This window comes from Mucor velutinosus, assembly GCF_035048745.1.
Source record: "Mucor velutinosus strain NIH1002 chromosome Unknown tig00001569, whole genome shotgun sequence".
NCBI classification, from domain to species: Eukaryota; Fungi; Mucoromycota; class Mucoromycetes; order Mucorales; family Mucoraceae; genus Mucor; species Mucor velutinosus.
The window spans coordinates 223,157-244,119 of NW_027041921.1; the positions used below are offsets into that span (position 1 = coordinate 223,157).

A 20,963-nucleotide genomic window follows, 5' to 3' on the forward strand; every position below is an offset into this window, starting at 1 on the left:
GAACTTAGTATAAATAGAATAACTCTTGTCTTCATCAATGAATCTTTAGTTTTTGTGTCTGATCTTATTCAAATAAGTCTTTTGTTTTTATAATATCGTACATTTTTTATAAGCTACAAACAATAATCCTTTTATTCTTTGTGCTTAACATGTATCATTTAAAACTTAGTTCAACTTTAAAATTTTCAAAAGCATCTGTTTCTCAATCTACAGAGCTCTTCAAAAACTTATTATCTACCTGCAAAAAGAATATTCGTAAATTACCCCTAGGGCAATACAATGTAATATTTCAAAAAGTTGCAGTGTTGTGCAAAAAAGCAAAAAAATACGGCATACCAATGTATAATATGTATACAGAATTTATAGATATGATAAATATCAAGCTCTCTATAATGATTACCTTGGTAGTTGGTAATCAAGATATAAGTATTGTTGTGTGGAAAGGAAGACTGTAAGAACTATCCCAATAATTATGAGAGATGAATTTAAGGGTTCTTTAGGTTTGTTCGTACTAGATTGGCACTAGTAACTAAACTCCAGATTAGAATAAGAAGAAAAAAATGGATGATGTTTATTAAGATGCAATTCAAAATACTATTTATATATGTCATTGTTCTATTGTTATTCTCCTGTCAGGCTCAATTCAGATCCGAATGTCAGTGCCCTGATCAAATGTAACCTCAAATTGGATTGCCTTCAATTTAACGTCAATTTCATGTACCCGCGTTCTTGAGTCGATCCTATCGTTTAAAATAGTAACACCCCAATTCCATTGTTGTAATTCCACTTGAATCTTGCATCGATTCGACATTAATTGGTTTGCATCTATCCTGAGTCAAAGTCCAGAGTCAAATCCACATTTCAAAATAGTAATGCTTGGCTATTAGCGCGCAATCTCATTTAGATCCCTGACTAATTCATCGATTCAACATTATCGGCTCCAAATACTGATTAGATTTCGGCTAAACTTGACAAGAAGCACCACGATCAAACGAATATGTAACAACAACAAAATAGAAGCGACACCAATTGAGTAAGCACCAACATTGATTAGCAATACACCAAATAGAGACTGTGGAATACATCCACTATGATCTGCATTCCGACAGTTCATCCAGTTACCAGATTTAGATATAAACTGTATGTACACTGGATTAGATGTACGATATCGATTTATACTATGATCATGAGAAGATATGGACTTCAGATACGCTAGTACTATAAGATTCATACTATATAAGATATAGGCTATAGATGGCACCACGGACATGGATGGCACTATAGACTTATACTTGTATTCCGACATTGACTACGGATGTTTACCATATCTGGATAGGCACCAAGATTAATGCAATATGAGCTTGTTGCTTCAGATGTGCACTTCATGATCCACGCTATAAGACACATGCTTATATCCGTGATACTAGCTACAGATACTTTATGTACTACAGACTTGTACTATATATGAGACATGCTATAGACATGCATACGATATGCTATAGACATGCCATATATCCAGATACATGCTAAAGATGTATGCTTAGCGATATACACTCAGATATGTACTATTAATATAGACTAAGAAGACTGTACCTATCGGATACATGCTACTAGATCGATATTAATTATCCTTATGGAAAGGATAGATCAGGGTACTTCGGATGAGAGTCTAATTATTCATCCAGACAGAGCTAAATCATGATTAGCTTGCTGGAGTTGTCTTTTGGCATGATTAGACATTAGTTGATCTGAGTTGACTTATTTGTGAATCTAATTAATAGAACTTTTATCCATTGTTATAGTATATAAGAAGGATCATCTACCTGGCCAGTAGAGAGACTTCAGTTTACTTTACACCTGTCAGTTTGATAATAAAATATACCTTTATCAAGTTGACATTACTGTTTTTTTTTTATTCTTTTTTTTCCGTGAATTTTAGTCTGTAAAGCCTCAAATTCCACATTTTTTTCAACTCAAAGGTTATCACTTTTACACTTGATCTTATACTCTACATTTTATTATTCTACTTTAAAAACTATTTTTATCATGTCTCACAACCAATACAACGCTACTGAAAACACTCAAGAGGATATTGCTCAAGACTCTATCCGTGTTTCTTCTCCTTATGACTCATCTATGCAAGTGGATGAGCACGCTCAACTTTCTGCAGTTGATCATCTTCTCAAGAAGATTGACACTGCTCAGGCTTGCTTGGATCAGATCCATCGTAACGCTGGTGATACTTACACTGAGGAAGAACGCTTGGCGGCTGATGAAGCATCTGCGTCTATCGAATGGCTCAGCAAGCAAGTCAATGCGATTACTAAGAGGGCTGATTCCAAAGCAAGACCTGTCAATCTCAATGAGATCCCCCGTTTCCAGGTGGTAGGACAAGCTAAGCATTGGCCTGACCATCCAAGATTCACCACAGTCGATCATTTCTTCAGTGCTTTTGAGAACGTCATCAGAGCATCCGGTAATGAAGTAAATTTGGTTTGGAAACGCTACGTGCCTGTTTCACTGCCATTTGACTTCGAATCATGGACCAAGAATGATCTTCTGGCATGTAATGATTGGGATCAAGCCAAGGCATTGTTCCGCAAACATTTTGGTGCTCCCATCAACTCTGAGGAATCCATGGCCAAACTCTTCAGCATGCGCATGAAGAACAATGATACTCTACAGGACTATACGAATAAGTTCATGAAGTACGTCAAGGATTGTGGCTTCCCTCCTAACAGCAACATGTTAGCCAAGTTCTATCAGTTCACGCTGTTACGCAAGAATCAGCAAATGATGGTCAACCAAATGTCCGTCAAGCATGGTTCCAACCACAAATGGACTATCAACGAGATCTATGAGTGTGTGTTGCCTTTGTTCCTTGTTGACGAGCAAAATCGTGGTAATGATGATGTTGAGGTCGACATCAGAGGTAAGCGTAAGGGTGGTTCTGGTGGTTCTGGTTCGAGAACAAAGATGGCAAGGGTATCTGCCACTGGGTATTTCTGTGCGAAGCATGGCGGGAGCAATGCCAACCACAACACCATTGACTGTAAGTCAAGATTGAAGCACTTTGGCTCTGACAACAAGCCTAACCGGGCTACTACTGCTGCTCCGTATTCTATGAATTCCTCATCCTCTGATCCCAAAACCTGCAACTTTTGTGGTAAGCCCCGTGCTTACGGTCATCGTTGTCAAGAGTTCTACGACTGGAAGAAGGAGAGAGAATCAAGGAAGAACATTGGTGTGCATACTGTACAAACAACCACTGTTCGCAAGGACAACAAGTCTGGTTCTGGTTCTGAGACCAACGATGTTACCATGGAAAGTAGCACTGATTCTGACATTGGTGATGCTATTGGAGATGTCACCATGGAGGAAATAGATGCTTGCTTGGACGAGATTGAAGCAGAGGATGCCTCGCTCAACTGTAAGTCTAATGTGAAAAATGTACCTGAAAGTTTCAATCCATTTCAGTTACTGACTCCTATTATTTTAGAGAGCAAAGAAGGAAAACCAGTCCGTTTGATCGCGAAAGTAGATACGGGATCAGATTCCACCTTCTTAAATAAAAACATTTTTCACAATAAACTACTATTCACTTCCCAAGATATTATTTCTGTCGAAGGCAATTTGAACTTTCTGAGTCATTCAGTAAAGAGATTGGGTAAAACACCAGCTATCAAGATAAGATATCTTAATGACATTGCATTTGATCACTCGTTTGAGCTATCCAATTTTATTCAGGACCTAGGCGATTTTGATGTGCTACTGGGTGTAGACACATTAAGTCGACTTAGAATTGGGCTAACTGGCGTTGCTCACAAGTTTGCTGATATTGGACATCTTACAGAGGAAGAGAAATCAGAGCTTCTTGAAAGCATCGATTTCGAAAATGTCAATTTTGATACTAAACATTCTATTGATCCAGAAACCGCATCAATCTTTGAATCCCAAGTTGAGGAGAATAAGTATATGAGCAACATCCAAGATGCTATTGATGAGAATCAGAGAATCAAGCCTGGAACATTTTGTAACGTGCCTGAATCTGAGATCACTATACCAATCAAGGAGAATGTTGATTACTACGTCAAGCAATATCCGATCGCACATCATGCAATGCCCGAAATCGAAAAGCAATTGAATGAATGGCTGGATGTAGGAATTGTAGAACAGTGTAGACCTAACGGCTTATTCAACAGCCCTCTCATTGCAGTATCAAAGAAGGACAATGATGGCAAACCCACCAAAACTCGAGTTTGTATGGATGTGCGGAGGATCAACCAGCATATGCCCAACAATACAAACCAATTTGAGATACCAAATATACAGGATATCTTCACCCGGATCAAGCAGAAGGGGACAATATTTTCGAAAATCGATCTGAAAAACGCATATTTTTCATTTAGAATTTCTGACATATCAAGAAATGTGCTTTTGTTCAATTTTAGAGGAAAATCGTATAGATGGTTAGGCTGCTGTTTCGGGTTGCGCCCAATCACATCTGTCTTTAGCTCTGTCATGAACATTTTGTTTTCTGATATGCCCAACGTGGAGGTCTATGTGGACGACCTATGCCTCGTATCTTCATCCTTATCCAGTCATTGCGAATTGATTAAGGAGGTGCTGAGACGCTTGACACATGCCAACTTAAAGATTGGTGTTGAAAAGTGCTCCTGGTTTCGATCTAGCATCTACTTGCTAGGCTTTGTAGTTGGTCCTCATGTTTCCAAGGTTGACATGCGACGTCTCTCTGACATTGATCATTGGGGTCCATGCAAATCTGCCAAACAGGTTAAACAACTAGCTGGTGTTATTTCATATTTGAGACCACACATCCCAAATCTGTCAAAACTGATGGCGCCTATTGATGCTCTACGAAATGATCCAGATGCTGGTAGCAAATGGACTGAGAAGCACACCAAACGACTTGAGATTATCAAGAAGGTCTTGTTATCTGAAGCTTTACTGACTGCACCAGACATGAATAAGAAATTTTATCTTGAATGTGATGCTAGCTTATATGCAGTTGCAGTCATTTTGACGCAGCGCGACGATCAAGGACGCACAGTCTATGTGGCGATGTTGAGCAAATCTCTGACCAAATCCCAACAGAACTGGCCTGTCCTGAGACGAGAACTGTATGCCGTGTTATTCGGTTTAGTTCGTTTGCGACCCTTATTGTACGGGCATCCTGAGATTGAGGTTATGACAGATCATCGAGCTCTGATTTATATCTACACATGTAAATGTCCTACTAGAGTCATTCAAAATTACATGGAGATTTTAAACGAGTATCCCCAACTGCAATTCACTCATATCAAGGGCTTAGACAACATCTTACCTGACAAACTTAGTCGCTTGTATGAACCTTTAGAAGATCATACAGAGCTGGCGGGAGACAGTGATAAGAAAATTGCTAAATTACAAAAGAATATCATGAGAAGCAAAGGCTCCAAGAAACGATTCATTGGCAACAATAAGCAAACAAAGCATTATCTAACCAAGAACAAAGTAGTCTATAACAAAGACAAGCACTTGAATGTACTTGCTATGAAGATCAAGGAGGGCAATTATGAAAGCGTTGCTTACATTGCACCACCTGACAATGAGAGAGACCAACTGCTTCGTGAAACTCATGAATTTGGACACTTTGGTGCCGCTAGTATTGTCAAGAAACTACATGAAGAAGGTATTCATTGGACAGGTCTATATGATGATGCAAAGGCAATTTGTCAATCATGTATGGAATGTGCAAGACACAATGTAGTTCAAAAGGGTTACCATGAACTGAGAAACGTTGTAGCGTATGGTCCATTTGATCACATAGGCATTGACTTTCTTGGTCCGTTAACTCCAACCAACAATGGCAATATATATATATTAGTTGTATACGACATTTGCACCAGATTTATTATAACTCGTGCATTGCCCAACAAACAAACCGATACTGTCGCTAGAGCTCTGACTACCATCTTTGGAGACTTTGGCGTAGTACAAATACTACAATCTGATAATGGACGTGAATTCAAGAGTGCTTTGATGAGCGAGATCGGTAAAGCACTTGGCATCAATCAAAGATACTCTACGGCTTTCCACGCTAGGGGCAATGGTGCATCCGAATCAGGTGTTAAAAATATTCTTAATGCACTTCGTAAGATGGTCAGTGAACACATCTATGACTGGGACTCGGTTCTACCTGGAACTCAACTGGCTATAAACACAAAAATTAGGTATCGCACTGAGAGTGCACCTTTTCAATTGATGTTTGCTAGACCATTGAATAGATTCGTAGACTACGATGATCCTAAGATCAAGGACAACTTACCAAAGAAGCCTATGACTCTCGGTGAGCTACGCAAGAAGGCAGAGATTATGAACCAGGTTGTCTTTCCAGCTATTAACCAAAGAACACAACGCATTATTGAAGAGCAAGCAACGCGATTCAATAAGCATCACAAGATTACACACTTCAAAGTTGGTGATTGGGTTATGGTAAGACTTCCGCATAGAGAAAGCAAACTTGAGGCCGCTTATGATGGACCTTATCAAGTTGTTCAAAAGAAAAGATCTACATATGTGTTGAAAGACGATATGAATGAACTACTACATCGCGACTATGTGCCATCTGAATTGAAGCTGGTAGCAATCGACGAGTCTATCATCGAACAAGAAGTATATGAGGTTGACGAGATCAGAGCGCATCGTGGTCCTGAACACAATAGAGAGTATTTGGTAAAATGGAAGACATTTGGAGAAGCTGCCAACTCCTGGGAAACTGCTGCATCGTTCAACAACCCTCAAACCATTCGTAAGTACTGGGCAAAGATCAAGGAATATGAGCTGCTTGAGAAGAGAAGACAGGCACTAAATAGTGACACTGCTTCCTCCAAATCAAAGCGTAAGCGTGATGATTCTGACAAGCGTTTGAGAGGCTCTAAGAGGCTCAACGTTGCAGAACAGTAAAGTGATGTTTGTCATGGGATATATCAGGGCAACATGCAAATTGCAGTAGCACCTTTAGACTATCACATTGCGTTATATCTTTGTCAGCGAATGCGAAATACAGATCATTGATCGTTTACATAATTCTTTGAATTAGTCAACATGCGTTGAAACTGGTGGGGGCAAATGTGGAATACATCCACTATGATCTGCATTCCGACAGTTCATCCAGTTACCAGATTTAGATATAAACTGTATGTACACTGGATTAGATGTACGATATCGATTTATACTATGATCATGAGAAGATATGGACTTCAGATACGCTAGTACTATAAGATTCATACTATATAAGATATAGGCTATAGATGGCACCACGGACATGGATGGCACTATAGACTTATACTTGTATTCCGACATTGACTACGGATGTTTACCATATCTGGATAGGCACCAAGATTAATGCAATATGAGCTTGTTGCTTCAGATGTGCACTTCATGATCCACGCTATAAGACACATGCTTATATCCGTGATACTAGCTACAGATACTTTATGTACTACAGACTTGTACTATATATGAGACATGCTATAGACATGCATACGATATGCTATAGACATGCCATATATCCAGATACATGCTAAAGATGTATGCTTAGCGATATACACTCAGATATGTACTATTAATATAGACTAAGAAGACTGTACCTATCGGATACATGCTACTAGATCGATATTAATTATCCTTATGGAAAGGATAGATCAGGGTACTTCGGATGAGAGTCTAATTATTCATCCAGACAGAGCTAAATCATGATTAGCTTGCTGGAGTTGTCTTTTGGCATGATTAGACATTAGTTGATCTGAGTTGACTTATTTGTGAATCTAATTAATAGAACTTTTATCCATTGTTATAGTATATAAGAAGGATCATCTACCTGGCCAGTAGAGAGACTTCAGTTTACTTTACACCTGTCAGTTTGATAATAAAATATACCTTTATCAAGTTGACATTACTGTTTTTTTTTTATTCTTTTTTTTCCGTGAATTTTAGTCTGTAAAGCCTCAAATTCCACAGAGACCACATCGACTAGAATAACAGTATCAACGCACCATCAAGAGATAACATACAGTTTTACAACAATTATATGAGTGTGTCAATGCAGCAGAACACCACACCAACGAGGAGTAACCCTTCAAGTAAGACATAGTAGATAAGTTAGAGAATTATACCTTGAATCCACCACATTGCGCCTTTTCCATATACGGTATATTGCCTTTTTAGGAAATCGAGATAGAGCCAAGTAACCAAGAGAAAGATACACACGTATCAGACATCAGATGGTTTCATAGTGTAATGGTTATCATATCGGTCTTTGAATCCGGTGATCCGAGTTCGATTCTCGGTGAGACCTTTTTTCTAAAATTTATAAAGCTAGTGCATGTAGCGCCTTGTGCTTTTTTTTTTACGACTTTCCAGAACATTGCTCATCATCAAGACAGCAAGATCTCGCTAGAACATGATAACGACAACTGAGCTTTTTTTTTGCTACTTATCAACGCAGAGCTGTGTCTATTTATGGTCAACTAACTTGATCCATACATTTGAAATTATTGAACAAGTAGGTTAATTGACTGACGCAAGCACGGACTGATAATCCTCATCATTGTAAAGTATGGGTACATGGTTGAAAGTGCTGTAGACCTTGCTTATATTGTGTCTACAAAAAATAATGCCTTCAAATCTAGTAAATCCATGAATTGTATATAAAAAGCTTTTTGGTTTTTATTTCATATGTTGTAAATGCGTTAGAACAACTCTCCATCGTCATTCTTTTTCTCCTTGTTCAATCCATCCTCTTCCAGAACGGCCTCTTCATCTCCAACAGGGGCCAAGTGCTTCTTTGTCAAGTTTTCTTCTTCAGTACTGGCGGTACCAGGAGCATGATTTCGTTGAATGACCAATTCAGTTTCACCATTGTCCAGAGTTTCCACAGTAACCTTTGCTGTTTCTCCTGTACGTACACCGCCGTCAATCAAAAGGCGAGCCAAGGGATTCAATAACTTCTTTTGAATCAAGCGATTCAAAGGACGGGCACCATAGGCAGGATCGTAACCACGCTCTCCCAGCCAGTCTCTTGCCTGCAAATCAACATCAATCTTGATGCGACGATCTGCTGTACGTTCTTCCACTTCCTTGATACGCACATCCACTATATCACGCAATGCATTCTTTGAAAGTCGATTAAAGATGACCATCTCATCAATACGATTGACGAATTCAGGTGCAAAACTATGTCTGACAGCGTCCATTACACTTTCCTTGGCACGCGTGCTGACAACACCTTCTTGGTTGGTATCATGCACCAGAGCCTCAGCGCCCAAATTGGATGTCATGATAATGATGGTGTTACGGAAATCGATTTTGCGACCCTTTGTATCGGTTAAGACACCATCATCCAGGACTTGCAACAAGATGTTGGATACATCACGGTGTGCCTTTTCCATTTCATCCAGCAAGACCACCGCGTATGGGCGACGACGAACAGCTTCAGTCAATTCACCGCCTTCTTCATGGCCCACGTAGCCTGGAGGGGAACCGATCAAACGACTGACACTAAACTTCTCCATGTATTCTGACATATCCACTCGAACAATGGCATTCTCAGTATCAAACAAGAACTTGGCAATGGTCTTGCAGAGCTCAGTTTTACCAACACCGGTAGGACCCAGGAACAAAAAGGAAGCGATGGGTTTACTAGGGTTTTGCAGACCAGCACGACTCAAACGAACAGCATCAGCGACAGCGTGGATAGCTTCATCTTGGCCCACAACACGCTCTGTCATGACGTCCTCCATGTGCAGCAGCTTCTCGCGTTCTCCCTTGAGCAGATTGCGGACGGGAATACCAGTCATTTGAGAAACCACACGAGCGATATCGTTGGATGTTACTCTCTCATGGATAAAGGACTCGGTATTCTCGTCGTCGGCTTGGCTTTCGGTTGGCAGCTGTTTCTCCAAGTTGGGGATGACACCATATCTTAATTCAGAGGCACGTTGAAAATTGCCTGCACGCTGAGCTTGTTCCAAATCAACACGGGCCTTCTCCAAATCTTCCTTGATCTTTTTGATTTCATCCAGTTTCTGACGCTCCGTGTTCCAAACAGCAGACAGACGCTCGCTCTCCTTTTGCTTGTTTTCGAGATCTTGCTTTAGCTTGTCGCGACGTTCAACAGACATCACATCCGTTTCCTTTCGCAGACTCTCCAATTCAATTTGAAGAGTCATGATTTGGCGATCGAGGTTTTCAAGAGCTTCAGGCTTGCTTTCTTGTTGAAGACGAAGCTTGGAGCATGCTTCATCAATCAGATCAATAGCTTTGTCAGGGAGGAAGCGGTCTGCAATGTATCGATGAGAGTGGATGGCGGCAGCTACGATGGCTGCATCAGAGATACGCACACCATGATGTACTTCGTAACGTTCCTTGAGACCACGTAGAATAGAGATTGTATCCTGAACGGAGGGTTCCTCAACCATGACTTGCTGGAAACGACGAGCCAAAGCAGGATCTTGCATGATGTATTTGCGGTATTCATCAATGGTAGTGGCACCTACACATCGCAGTTGGCCTCTTGCTAATGCAGGCTATTTTTCGCTGTCAATAAATAACTATTCACACTCCTCCACTTGCTGGTGCACATTTACCTTGAGCAAGTTGCTGGCATCCATGGCACCTTCAGATTTGCCCAAACCAAGCAATGTGTGAATTTCGTCTACAAACAGGATAATGTTTCCCTCTGACTCGGACACTTCCTTCAAAACGCCTTTGAGCCGATCCTCAAATTCACCTCTGAGAGGCATGTGAGACTCTGTATTTATTGACGGATGACTGAGAAATGACTCACCTATACTTTGCACCTGCAACGAGAGCCTACATGTCGATAATGATGTCAATAGCGAGCCTTCTTCCAAGAATACCGTCTACTTACACCCAAGTCCAAAGCTATAACTCTCTTTCCTTGAATTGATTCGGGCACTTCATTTGCCACAATACGCTGAGCCAAGCCCTAATATAGCCAGAGTTAGCCATAGTGAAAAAGGCTTGTTTCATGCAAATGTTTTTTACCTCAGCAATTGCAGTTTTGCCGACACTACAGGATGACAAGGGTTAGTTGATCATACAAAAAATAAAAAACTCTAATCTTAAAATTACCCTGCTTCACCAATCAAGACTGGATTGTTCTTGGTACGTCGAGCCAATCTGTACATCGCATGCCAAATATCAAAAAAATGCTGCCGATAATCACCCATCATGCAACTTGACTTACACTAATTCAAATGTATCAGCACACATGCACTCTCGAGACTTGGGCCCTTCTGTTATGCTTTACCTTCTAATGTTCTTCTGATCTCCTCATCACGACCAATAACAGGATCTATTCAGTGTGCATCAATACATGCTTTCTGTAGTACACCAATGTGGAAGCACTGGAAAAGTCCGCCATCGAAATCTCCAGAACATTTTAACGATACCTACCTAGTTTACCCTTCTCTGCCATTGCTGTAAGATCGATGCCCTTAATAAACAAGGCGGTTAGTTGCGCAGAGATACATACTGAATATCCTCTGCAACTTACGAATTGCTCCAATGGTTTCTGCTGCTCTTGCTCTTGATTGGGGTTCAATTTGAATCCTTGTCCACCTTGGCCAGGTGTACCGCCTTACAAGACATCACGATAAGATGAGACCACATGTGCATTGATAAGTGTGTGGGCTGGTACTTACCATTGTAGAAACGCTTGGCTCCATAGTACATGCTAGCCATGGGCTGCTTGGTCAATGCAACAGCTAATAAGGATGGCTTTTTGACATTTCCACTCAGTAATCTGCTTGTCAAGACACGGCGCTCGATAGTTGTGTGCCATTGGCGTCGTGCGGCTGTGTTTATGGTTCTCTGTGATATTCTCAACATGCTTTGGTTATAAAAGAAAAGATGAAAGAAAAGAGGCTGAAATCAGTCGGGAAATGCATTTAAATGTATTTCTGTCAACAGGCGGGGAAATCGACTCGGATGATGAAATCTGTTGCAAATCAATGTTTGGGTGACTCTATATAAATGTTTGACTTTTTTGAAGAGGGGAGGGGTGTGTTACATTTTGTCCCATCATCACCATGTTTTTGCAACGAAGCTCGATTCTGTTTTGCAAACGATCATTGTACAATGGATCCATCGCATGCATCTACAAGAGATGGAACTCAAAAAGCTCCACTGAAGTAAGGAAAACAGCAGCTTTGCTTGAGTATCGTACTGAGCCGTCATGTATAGAAACTGAAAGGTGCCAATCCTAGCAAGTCGATCGATTTAGCAGCGTTTCCCGCAGAAAACATTCGGAATTTCAGTATCATTGCTCACATTGGTAACTGAGAAATAACAGCATACACATTTGCACATCTAATGCATTGACATGACACTGTAGACCATGGAAAGAGTACACTGGCAGACAGGTAAACTCACTCTGGATATGCAGCAGTGAAAGAGATCTGAACGCACCGCCCATTTTAGACTATTGGAATTGACAAACACAATATCAGCAACAGGATCAAACAAGCAAGTGTTGGATAAACTCAAAGTAGAGCGAGAGAGAGGCATCACAGTAAAAGCTCAGGTAAGATTGGATGCCAGTGGACCCACTGTGTATGCTCATGTCGTTTGATCTGTAGACAGTCTCCATGTTTTACAACCACAAGGGCACAGAATACCTACTGAATTTGATTGACACACCTGTAACTATAGAACACATGTATCCACCAGTACGACGAATTCAAGTGATGTATAGGGACATGTCGATTTTAGCTACGAGGTATCCAGATCACTGGCTGCATGTCAAGGCACCCTGTTGTTAGTGGACGCAGCACAGGGCATCCAAGCACAGACTGTGGCCAACTTTTATTTGGCATTTGGTGAAGGCTTGGAGATTATACCCGTTTTGAACAAGATTGATTTGCCTGGCGCAGAACCTGAGCGAGTGCTGAAGCAAATCGAAAGCGCATTTGAGCTGAATACAGACGATATTTTACAGATATCTGCCAAATCAGGCATCAATATTGATAAGGTGTTACCGAGCATCATTGAGAAGGTGCCCCCGCCCGTTGCTTCGATCGACAAGCCATTCAGAGCACTGTTGTTCGATTCATGGTACGACAAATACGTGGGCGTAGTGTGTATGCTTGGTATGAAGGATGGCGTGCTGCGCAAAGGCGATAAGGTTGTGTCTGCTTACTCTGATACCAAGTATGAAATCACGGAAGTGGGTATTATGCACCCAGAGCAGATGCCTACTGGATATTTGTAAGTAGTGTTTTGTGTCAAACTCAAACCAAAGGCTTATTCGTTGGGATGATAGACATGCTGGCCAAGTAGGGTATATCGTCTGTGGTATGAAGAGTGCTTCGGAAGCCCATATTGGCGATACGTTTCATCATTTGGGTCAGAAGGTGGAGGTTTTACCAGGCTTCCAGCCTGCGCAATCCATGGTGTTTGCCGGTATCTTCCCAGTGGATACCAACGATTTTAGAAAATTAGACGACAACATCAAAAAGTTGACACTGAACGATGCAAGCGTCACAGTGCATAAAGAGACTAGCCATGCCCTTGGTCAAGGCTGGCGTTTGGGCTTCTTGGGGACATTGCACATGGATGTGTTTAGACAGCGTTTGGAGAATGTAAGGTGTACTGTATCCTATGCCAGCAATATTACTGACAAGCGACTATAACAGGAATACGATGCCAATATCATTGTGACGCAGCCTACTGTGCCTTACAAAGGTAGCTCTTTGTTTGATTTATCAATTTCATGTACTGATGATGCGTGTAGTTGTATATAGAGATGGCACCTCGAAATTAGTGAGAAATCCAGCCGACTTTCCCGATCTAGAGGAGCGTTCATTTAAGGTGTCCAAGTTACAAGAGCCAATGGTACTGGCGACGCTTATCTTTCCTGATGTAAGTTGCTGGATGATGGCGATGGGAAAACGGGGCTTACTGAACGGAGCGTTTATAGGAATACATGGGTAAATTGATCGAATTGTGTGGCGTAGGTATAGACTTATCCAAGCATGCAACGGCTTACTGATCCGCATCATGATAGTCTCGCAGAGGAGAGCAATTGGAGTATGTTTATGTTGATGAAACACGTGTGATGATGAAGTACAGAATTCCGCTTGCAGAAGTGGTGACAGATTTCTATGATGAGCTGAAGAGTAGGTCGTCTGGATATGCCTCCTTTGATTATGAAGAAGGCGGGTATGAAGACAGTGATTTAGTCAAGGTAAGAGTGTGATTCAGAAAAACTGATTAGAGTGCTGACACCTGGATCGTACTGAATAGATGAGTGTGCTATTGAACTCCAAGCCTGTGGACGCATTATCCGTCATTCTCCATCGCAGCCAAGTTGACATTGTTGGCAGAGATTGGGTCAAGAGATTGAAGGGTGTTATTCAACGACAACTGTTTGATGTGTCCATCCAAACTGCATTGGGAACAAAGATTATTGCTAGAGAAACGTAAGAATCCGCCCTAAGATAGATTGGACTGCATGCTCATGTTGATTATTGCTTACAGTGTATCTGCCATGCGCAAGAATGTCACTGCCAAATGTGTAAGTGCATAAAAAATAGACTCATTCAACTTCCTTCTAATGTGATCTCTTGTAGTACGGTGGAGATGTATCAAGAAAGATGAAGCTCTTACAAAAACAAAAAGAAGGCAAGAAGAGAATGAAGATGATTGGTAATGTATACCTTGTGCGACGACAGCGAAGGATTTCATTTTAACAATTACTTTTTTGACCTGTTCAGGTAATGTTGAATTGCCTCAAAAAGCCTTTTATGATTTTATGGATAAAAGTAAAGGCTCTTGAGAAATGCATATCGCAACATCTTGATGTCATTTCTCATAAAGCGTGGCAAGGTGTCACCTTAGATTTGTAAACAATAAAAAAATGGCACCATTTTCTTGTTCAAAGGCCTTGGTCTCCTTTTAATGAAATGCTGAACAAGCACCACACACTCTAATCTCACTGTGTTACATGTAAAAAAAAAAAAAAAAAAAAAAAAAAAAAAAAAAAAAAACTTTTATTTTTATTTTGTGTGGATGGATCAATAAACTACGGTAAATCCAGAACTGTCTATCAATTTAACATTATAAATTTTCATGTTTTAGTCTTAATTGCCATTATCAAATTGATATTAGTAAGAGAAGGGTTTATGTAAAAAGTTGGTTTGTCATATAAAGAGATGTAAAGGGGCTGACAGAGAGACATGTCTTAAATCTGTCATAGTAATATGGGATGAGGAGCAAATAAAAAATCTAAGGAGGGATGGTATGAGAGTCTAGCAGGCATAAATAGTAGATTAGAGTATAGCAAATAGAAAGTAGTAGTAGTAATGTATAGAGTATATGTAAAATAAGTTGGAAATCAGACTGAGTTGATCCTATTATTCGTTCAATTATGAAAGCCCCTTGGGCGTCAAGCTAAGCTTCAATGTGCTTCCACGACGACCAGTGATCAGGTCCTCCAGTTCTTGCATTTTACGTTCCTTCTCAATGTCCTCTGTCTTCTTTGGGACATTGTATGTCTTGACTTTATGCGGTGTAGATTTGCTGGCACAAGGCTCAATGGATGCAGCAGAAGGAGACCATGTACCTACTTTACTACTGCAACGTCCTTTTCGTAAGAGAGATTTGCTGCTGCTGCTGCTGTTGTTGTTGTTGGCTTCCTTTTCAACCGACTTGTACATGGTGGATGAACAGGAATGTCTGCGGTTACTCTTTTTCTTTTCAGAACTACCGACAAGCATTCTTGGGTCACTTGCAAGAGTACGACGAGCATCCACATGGCGCATTGGATTATTGATAGATCTTCCAATCTGTTGTTGTTGTTGTTGTTGTTGAGATACTTCCAAAGGATGCATAGGACGCCCAAAGTTTTGTCTGGCATTATGGCTAGCCGTAACATTAGACAATTGACGATGTGGAGAGGGTGAGACTGAATTAGCTGTGTTGGTAGTTAAGTAAGGACTTTTTTGTTGAGGAATGGGCGGTGGTGAAGACAACGGCTGATAAAGTTCATAAGGAATTTCATTCTGGTTTCTGTCATTATAAAATGTTTGAAATGCTGTTCTTGTTGGAGAGACCAACGAAAAGATACTTGTTGAATGTTGAAGGATAGGTGGTGAAATCTCTAGATGCGCTGCTGATTTGCGACTGAAATTGGATTGATTTGTGTCAACTTGTTGACGAAATATGCTTTTGAACTTGACAGATCTCTTTTGTTCCAAATTTTCAAGCATTTGTATGATTTAATTAAAGGAAAGAGTGTATGTAATGTAGAGGAAGAAGAAGAAAAGGGAATCAAAAGATGAATGAAAAAATTTTGAAGGCTGTCCACTATATATATATCAACAATCGAATAGACTTGTGTAAGCGTAGCGGGATGACCGATCTTCCGTTTTAGGGAGGGACCTTTCTTTTGAAAAAATGTGCTGTTTACTAAATTCATGTAGCACTGACTCGGCGTTGTGTTGCCATATCATGATTGTGATACAACATGGTATTGTAACTCACAATTTCCATCTTTTCTTGGTTTGCGTATTTAATTCATCATCGTTCCAGCAATTTGCCCCAAAATATTTTGCTTTATACCCAAAGATGTCGTTTACTTACATTGCACAAGCACAATTTGCTGTCAATATATAAGCTGATTTCTCTGGTGCTAGCTTCTTGACAATGTGAGTGTATCAATTCTTGTAGTACTATTTTACTGCATGAATAACAGGAGGCAAGCCATGCTAAAATCATACGCCTGGCTTTGTGGTACTCATTATTGAGTAATCAATACATAAGTTTTATCGAAATCACAATTTAAAGTTAAATTACATGACGAAAACATTTGCTATGTTAGATCTGGACTTCTGGGTAAACTTGTGTTATAATCATCCCGTTGCAATTCCATGATTGAGCTCTTGTTTCCCACATATGCTCTACACCGAAAAGTTCCTTAACCCATCAAGTTTGTTAGGCTACAGATAGCCAAACACCTTCATGAACATGATTCACTACCACTTGTGCTGAGTGCTCTAAATTTGATTACCAAAAATTTGTCACCGACATTACATTATTTCATCCCTCTGTATCTGTAGAAGCCACAAGCATGCAATCTCTATTCATTTGGCATAATCTGCAGTGTTTGATCTTATAAGCGAAATACTAGTTCTTTGCAATTATTGCATAAACGAACAAAAAGAAGGCTGAACGCACTACAGTTAGTAAAAATGGTAAAAAGGTCTCACCGAGAATCGAACTCGGATCACCGGATTCAAAGACCGATATGATAACCATTACACTATGAAACCATTTGATATCTGTAAATTTTGTATATATATTATACATTAATATGCAGTATTTTTTTGCACAACACTGCAACTTTTTGACATATTACCTTGTTTTGCCCTAGGGGTAATTTACGAATATTCTTTTTGCAGGTAGATAATAAGTTTTTGAAGAGCTCTGTAGATTGATAAACAGGTGCTTTTGAAAATTTTAAAGTTGAACTAAGTTTTAAATGATACATGTTGTGCCAGAAGGGCTACAACTGTCTATAAAGATTAAGGTATTCTTGATGGGTAGATATGTCTGCGTTGTGCAACAACATGGACAAGCTATGATAATTAAAGTGCATCTCAGCTATCTAAATACTGAGGTTCACCAGATGTGATAAGCGTTGTACAAGATAAATTGCTACTTAGGCATTCAGAACTTAGTATAAATAGAATCTCTTGTCTTCATCAATAAATCTTTAGTTTTTGTGTCTGATCTTATTCAAATAAGTCTTTTCTTGTTTTTATAATATCGAACACTTTTTATAAGCTACAAATAATAATCCTTTTATTCTTTGTGCTTAACAATACATAGATACTGTTGAATACATTTAAAATCAAGTTTAAGCAGCAAAAAATAGCAGAATAACTTCCTCATATATATTACCCAACAACAGGGTAATATGTACACTCTGCTCTTTGGGCAATATTAGAAGTAATATGTGCACTTTGCCCCTATTTTTACCCTTCTATTATCCTACAAAAAGTTGCAGTGGAATTCGAACGATGATGTGACGAGGAATCACTGTTTTTGATTGAAAGGTCGTTAAAGACGGTACTATCAGCTCTATTCTCAAGCTCAGTTGCTTCAAAACAGTAGATACTCTCTTATTTTTGTGATTGCTGAATAGTTGTTTATTCATATAGGAATAGGAAAATTTCAGAAGCTGGCTTATTCTTCAGGACAATGAAAATCATTTCAATCAAAACTGGCACAAGTTAATAACGATATACAGTTGATAATTTGAAGAGTATGTCAGTAAAAACAAATAAAGTCTTTCCCTCGTCCATTAGTTTCGATAATATAACATTGAAACAGTTGTTGTAAATCTGAAAGTACGTGAGAATGGATATAAGTTTATTTTCGTAAAATCAGATGAAGAGGAGAGGGAAGAGTGAATGTCTACTGCTATTTATATGTATAATTTATGGATTGCTTACACACCCGTCTAGAATGGTGTTCTTATGCTAATTGAGTGTCAATAATCCTCACTTATGCTAAATGGTAATTATTTCAGATATAGATGATCAGTCTAAATATCTTTAGTAGTTGCTCTTGGCAACGTTAATTACTTACATTCCTTATCTGCTATCTTTTGACATATAGAGAATAGCTTACTGAAACTTAGCTTATGTGAATATCATGGTTATCGTTTACATGTTGATACAGTTTATTTACATATGCTCCATATGTGCATAGTTTATTACTGAATTCAATCTACGATCTTGTGATTCAGGAACAGTTAGATGTGTGAATAATACAACATGACCAACTTTTGAGCCATACCACCCACATTGGAAATTGAGTTTCTTTACGTTGATATGCGAACTTTCAGGATAGCATGTTCTTACGGAAAAGATTTGCCTTAGAAGCAATCACGTAATTGGATTCTAGATAGACTGCGTTAATGATGAGGAATGTTAAGTACAAAGAATAAAAGGATTATTATTTGTAGCTTATAAAAAATGTTCGATATTATAAAAACAAGAAAAGACTTATTTGAATAAAATCAGACACAAAAAACTAAAGATTTATTGATGAAGACAAGAGTTATTCTATTTATACTAAGTTCTGAATGCCTAAGTAGCAATTTATCTTGTACAACGCTTATCACATCTGGTGAACCTCAGTATTTAGATAGCTGAGATGCACTTTAATTATCATAGCTTGTCCATGTTGTTGCACAACGCAGACATATCTACCCATCAAGAATACCTTAATCTTTATAGACAGTTGTAGCCCTTCTGGCACAACAAGGAACTTGTGATTTTTGAAATCTGTAAATTTTGAAAAGATGCTGTAATTAGAACTTATTCGATAACTATATGAATGTGGGCTGTACGTCTACTAAGAGTTTTAGAGAGTACTTTGTTTGGCTCGAACGTGTTTGATTTGCGATTATGTAGAACGAGGTAGATGAACAATGTGGAAAAATAGTTAAGGTGATCAACAATTTTCAAAGAGCCATATCTCCGGAGTTTACTAAGTGAACGAGAGCTTCAGACATAATAGCTTCTGTTTCTTTCTCAATTCTCTATACGATGGTATGGTTCTTATACATTTGTTTTTCAAGTTTTAAAAATCCTCTTCTTGTAGCTCATAAAATATAAATTTTTGAGCAAATTCATGAAGGGAACGTACATCTGATACATAAAGCCCTTATATTATGATACATTTAACGTAGAGCTATCAAATTGTTTTTGTCTTGTGCAAATCCGGTGACTATTTGTTGGAATACGACCAAAAAAGAGTATCGTGCAAAATCATCAATTTTTGTTCAAAATCTGCCTGTGATAGCAAGCAAAAAATCTGGTGACGATTTTTTGGTCAGGACAAGATTTTCAATATTTCATGATAGAGCCATGCCAGAGCTTCAAGCAATAGCTCATTCGATAAGAAATTTTTTGGTCTATAATGTTTAGTAATGCTTAACAAAATGCTTTGATGATAGGTACTGATTAATATTTAGAAAATGGTCAAAAAATCGCAAAAACAATCGTATCAAATATCAGGTGAACAATGTGCACCAGAGACTTGATATAAGTATCATTGTATTCTTCTTTGAGTTTTCCACAAGTTTACTATAGGTTTGAAGGGATGGTTACTACTAAGAAACGCGTAATTTTAAGGCCGATAATAGATTTCGGAATCCCATGGATCCTCATTCAGAATAACAGAAATTAAATCTCCGTTAACCTTCCGTATGTACACCACACAAGTATTATGCATTTGATCAAGCATTTTAAAAATCGGAGCGTACGTGTGGAACTTGAGGCTTGATAGACTAAAATTCACGGAAAAAAAAGAATAAAAAAACAGTAATGTCAACTTGATAAAGGTATATTTTATTATCAAACTGACAGGTGTAAAGTAAACTGAAGTCTTTCTACTGGCCAGGTAGATGATCCTTCTTATATACTATAACAATGGATAAAAGTTCTATTAATTAGATTAACAAATAAGTCAACTCAGATCAACTAATGTCTAATCATGCTAAAAGACAACTCCAGTAAGCTAATCATGATTTAGCTCTGTCTGGATGAATAATTAGACTCTCATCCGAAGTACCCTGATCTTTCCTTTCTATAAGGATAGTTAGTATCGATCTAGTAGCATGTATCCGATAGGTACAGTCTTCTTAGTCTATATCAATAGTACATATCTGAGTGTATATCGCTGAGCATACATCTTTAGCATGTATCTGGATATATGGCATGTCTATAGCATATTGTATGCATGTCTATAGCATGTCTCATATATAGTACAAGTCTGTAGTACATAAAGTATCTGTAGCTAGTATCACGGATATAAGCATGTGTCTTATAGCCAGCGTGGATCATGAAGTGCACATCTGAAGCAAC

At 39.0% G+C, this 20,963-nt stretch overlaps 5 protein-coding genes and 2 non-coding genes across 7 annotated transcripts; 3 read left to right on the forward strand and 4 right to left on the reverse strand.

The window, feature by feature from the left end:
* Window positions 1-2,046: 2,046 nt before the first annotated feature.
* ATC70_012247 (uncharacterized protein) lies at window positions 2,047-6,966 on the forward strand (the record flags this gene model as incomplete). The annotated part of the gene is made up of 1 exon (XM_064831427.1): window positions 2,047-6,966. The coding sequence occupies one exon, from the start codon at window positions 2,047-2,049 to the stop codon at window positions 6,964-6,966; it is 4,920 nt and encodes a 1,639-aa protein (XP_064677707.1).
* Window positions 6,967-8,287: 1,321 nt separating this feature from the next.
* On the forward strand, window positions 8,288-8,359 carry ATC70_012248. Its single transcript has one exon. It is a non-coding gene; the product is annotated as a tRNA-Gln (tRNA).
* A 394-nt stretch (window positions 8,360-8,753) lies between these two features.
* Window positions 8,754-11,213, reverse strand: ATC70_012249 (uncharacterized protein; the record flags this gene model as incomplete). Its single annotated transcript, XM_064831428.1, has 6 exons — window positions 8,754-10,589; window positions 10,650-10,794; window positions 10,850-10,875; window positions 10,934-11,011; window positions 11,071-11,095; window positions 11,158-11,213. 6 exons carry the CDS (start codon window positions 11,211-11,213, stop codon window positions 8,754-8,756), a joined length of 2,166 nt encoding a protein of 721 aa, XP_064677708.1.
* Window positions 11,214-11,324: 111 nt separating this feature from the next.
* Window positions 11,325-11,916, reverse strand: ATC70_012250 (uncharacterized protein; the record flags this gene model as incomplete). Its single annotated transcript, XM_064831429.1, has 4 exons — window positions 11,325-11,380; window positions 11,482-11,521; window positions 11,582-11,664; window positions 11,730-11,916. 4 exons carry the CDS (start codon window positions 11,914-11,916, stop codon window positions 11,325-11,327), a joined length of 366 nt encoding a protein of 121 aa, XP_064677709.1.
* Window positions 11,917-12,116: 200 nt separating this feature from the next.
* Window positions 12,117-14,863, forward strand: ATC70_012251 (uncharacterized protein; the record flags this gene model as incomplete). Its single annotated transcript, XM_064831430.1, has 15 exons — window positions 12,117-12,218; window positions 12,271-12,361; window positions 12,422-12,449; window positions 12,508-12,610; window positions 12,666-12,728; window positions 12,782-13,293; window positions 13,349-13,667; window positions 13,722-13,770; window positions 13,820-13,947; window positions 14,006-14,038; window positions 14,093-14,272; window positions 14,332-14,507; window positions 14,566-14,602; window positions 14,658-14,733; window positions 14,802-14,863. 15 exons carry the CDS (start codon window positions 12,117-12,119, stop codon window positions 14,861-14,863), a joined length of 1,959 nt encoding a protein of 652 aa, XP_064677710.1.
* A 589-nt stretch (window positions 14,864-15,452) lies between these two features.
* ATC70_012252 (uncharacterized protein) lies at window positions 15,453-16,295 on the reverse strand (the record flags this gene model as incomplete). Its single annotated transcript, XM_064831431.1, has 1 exon — window positions 15,453-16,295. The coding sequence occupies one exon, from the start codon at window positions 16,293-16,295 to the stop codon at window positions 15,453-15,455; it is 843 nt and encodes a 280-aa protein (XP_064677711.1).
* Window positions 16,296-17,285: 990 nt separating this feature from the next.
* On the reverse strand, window positions 17,286-17,357 carry ATC70_012253. Its single transcript has one exon. It is a non-coding gene; the product is annotated as a tRNA-Gln (tRNA).
* Between the last annotated feature and the right edge of the window lie 3,606 nt (window positions 17,358-20,963).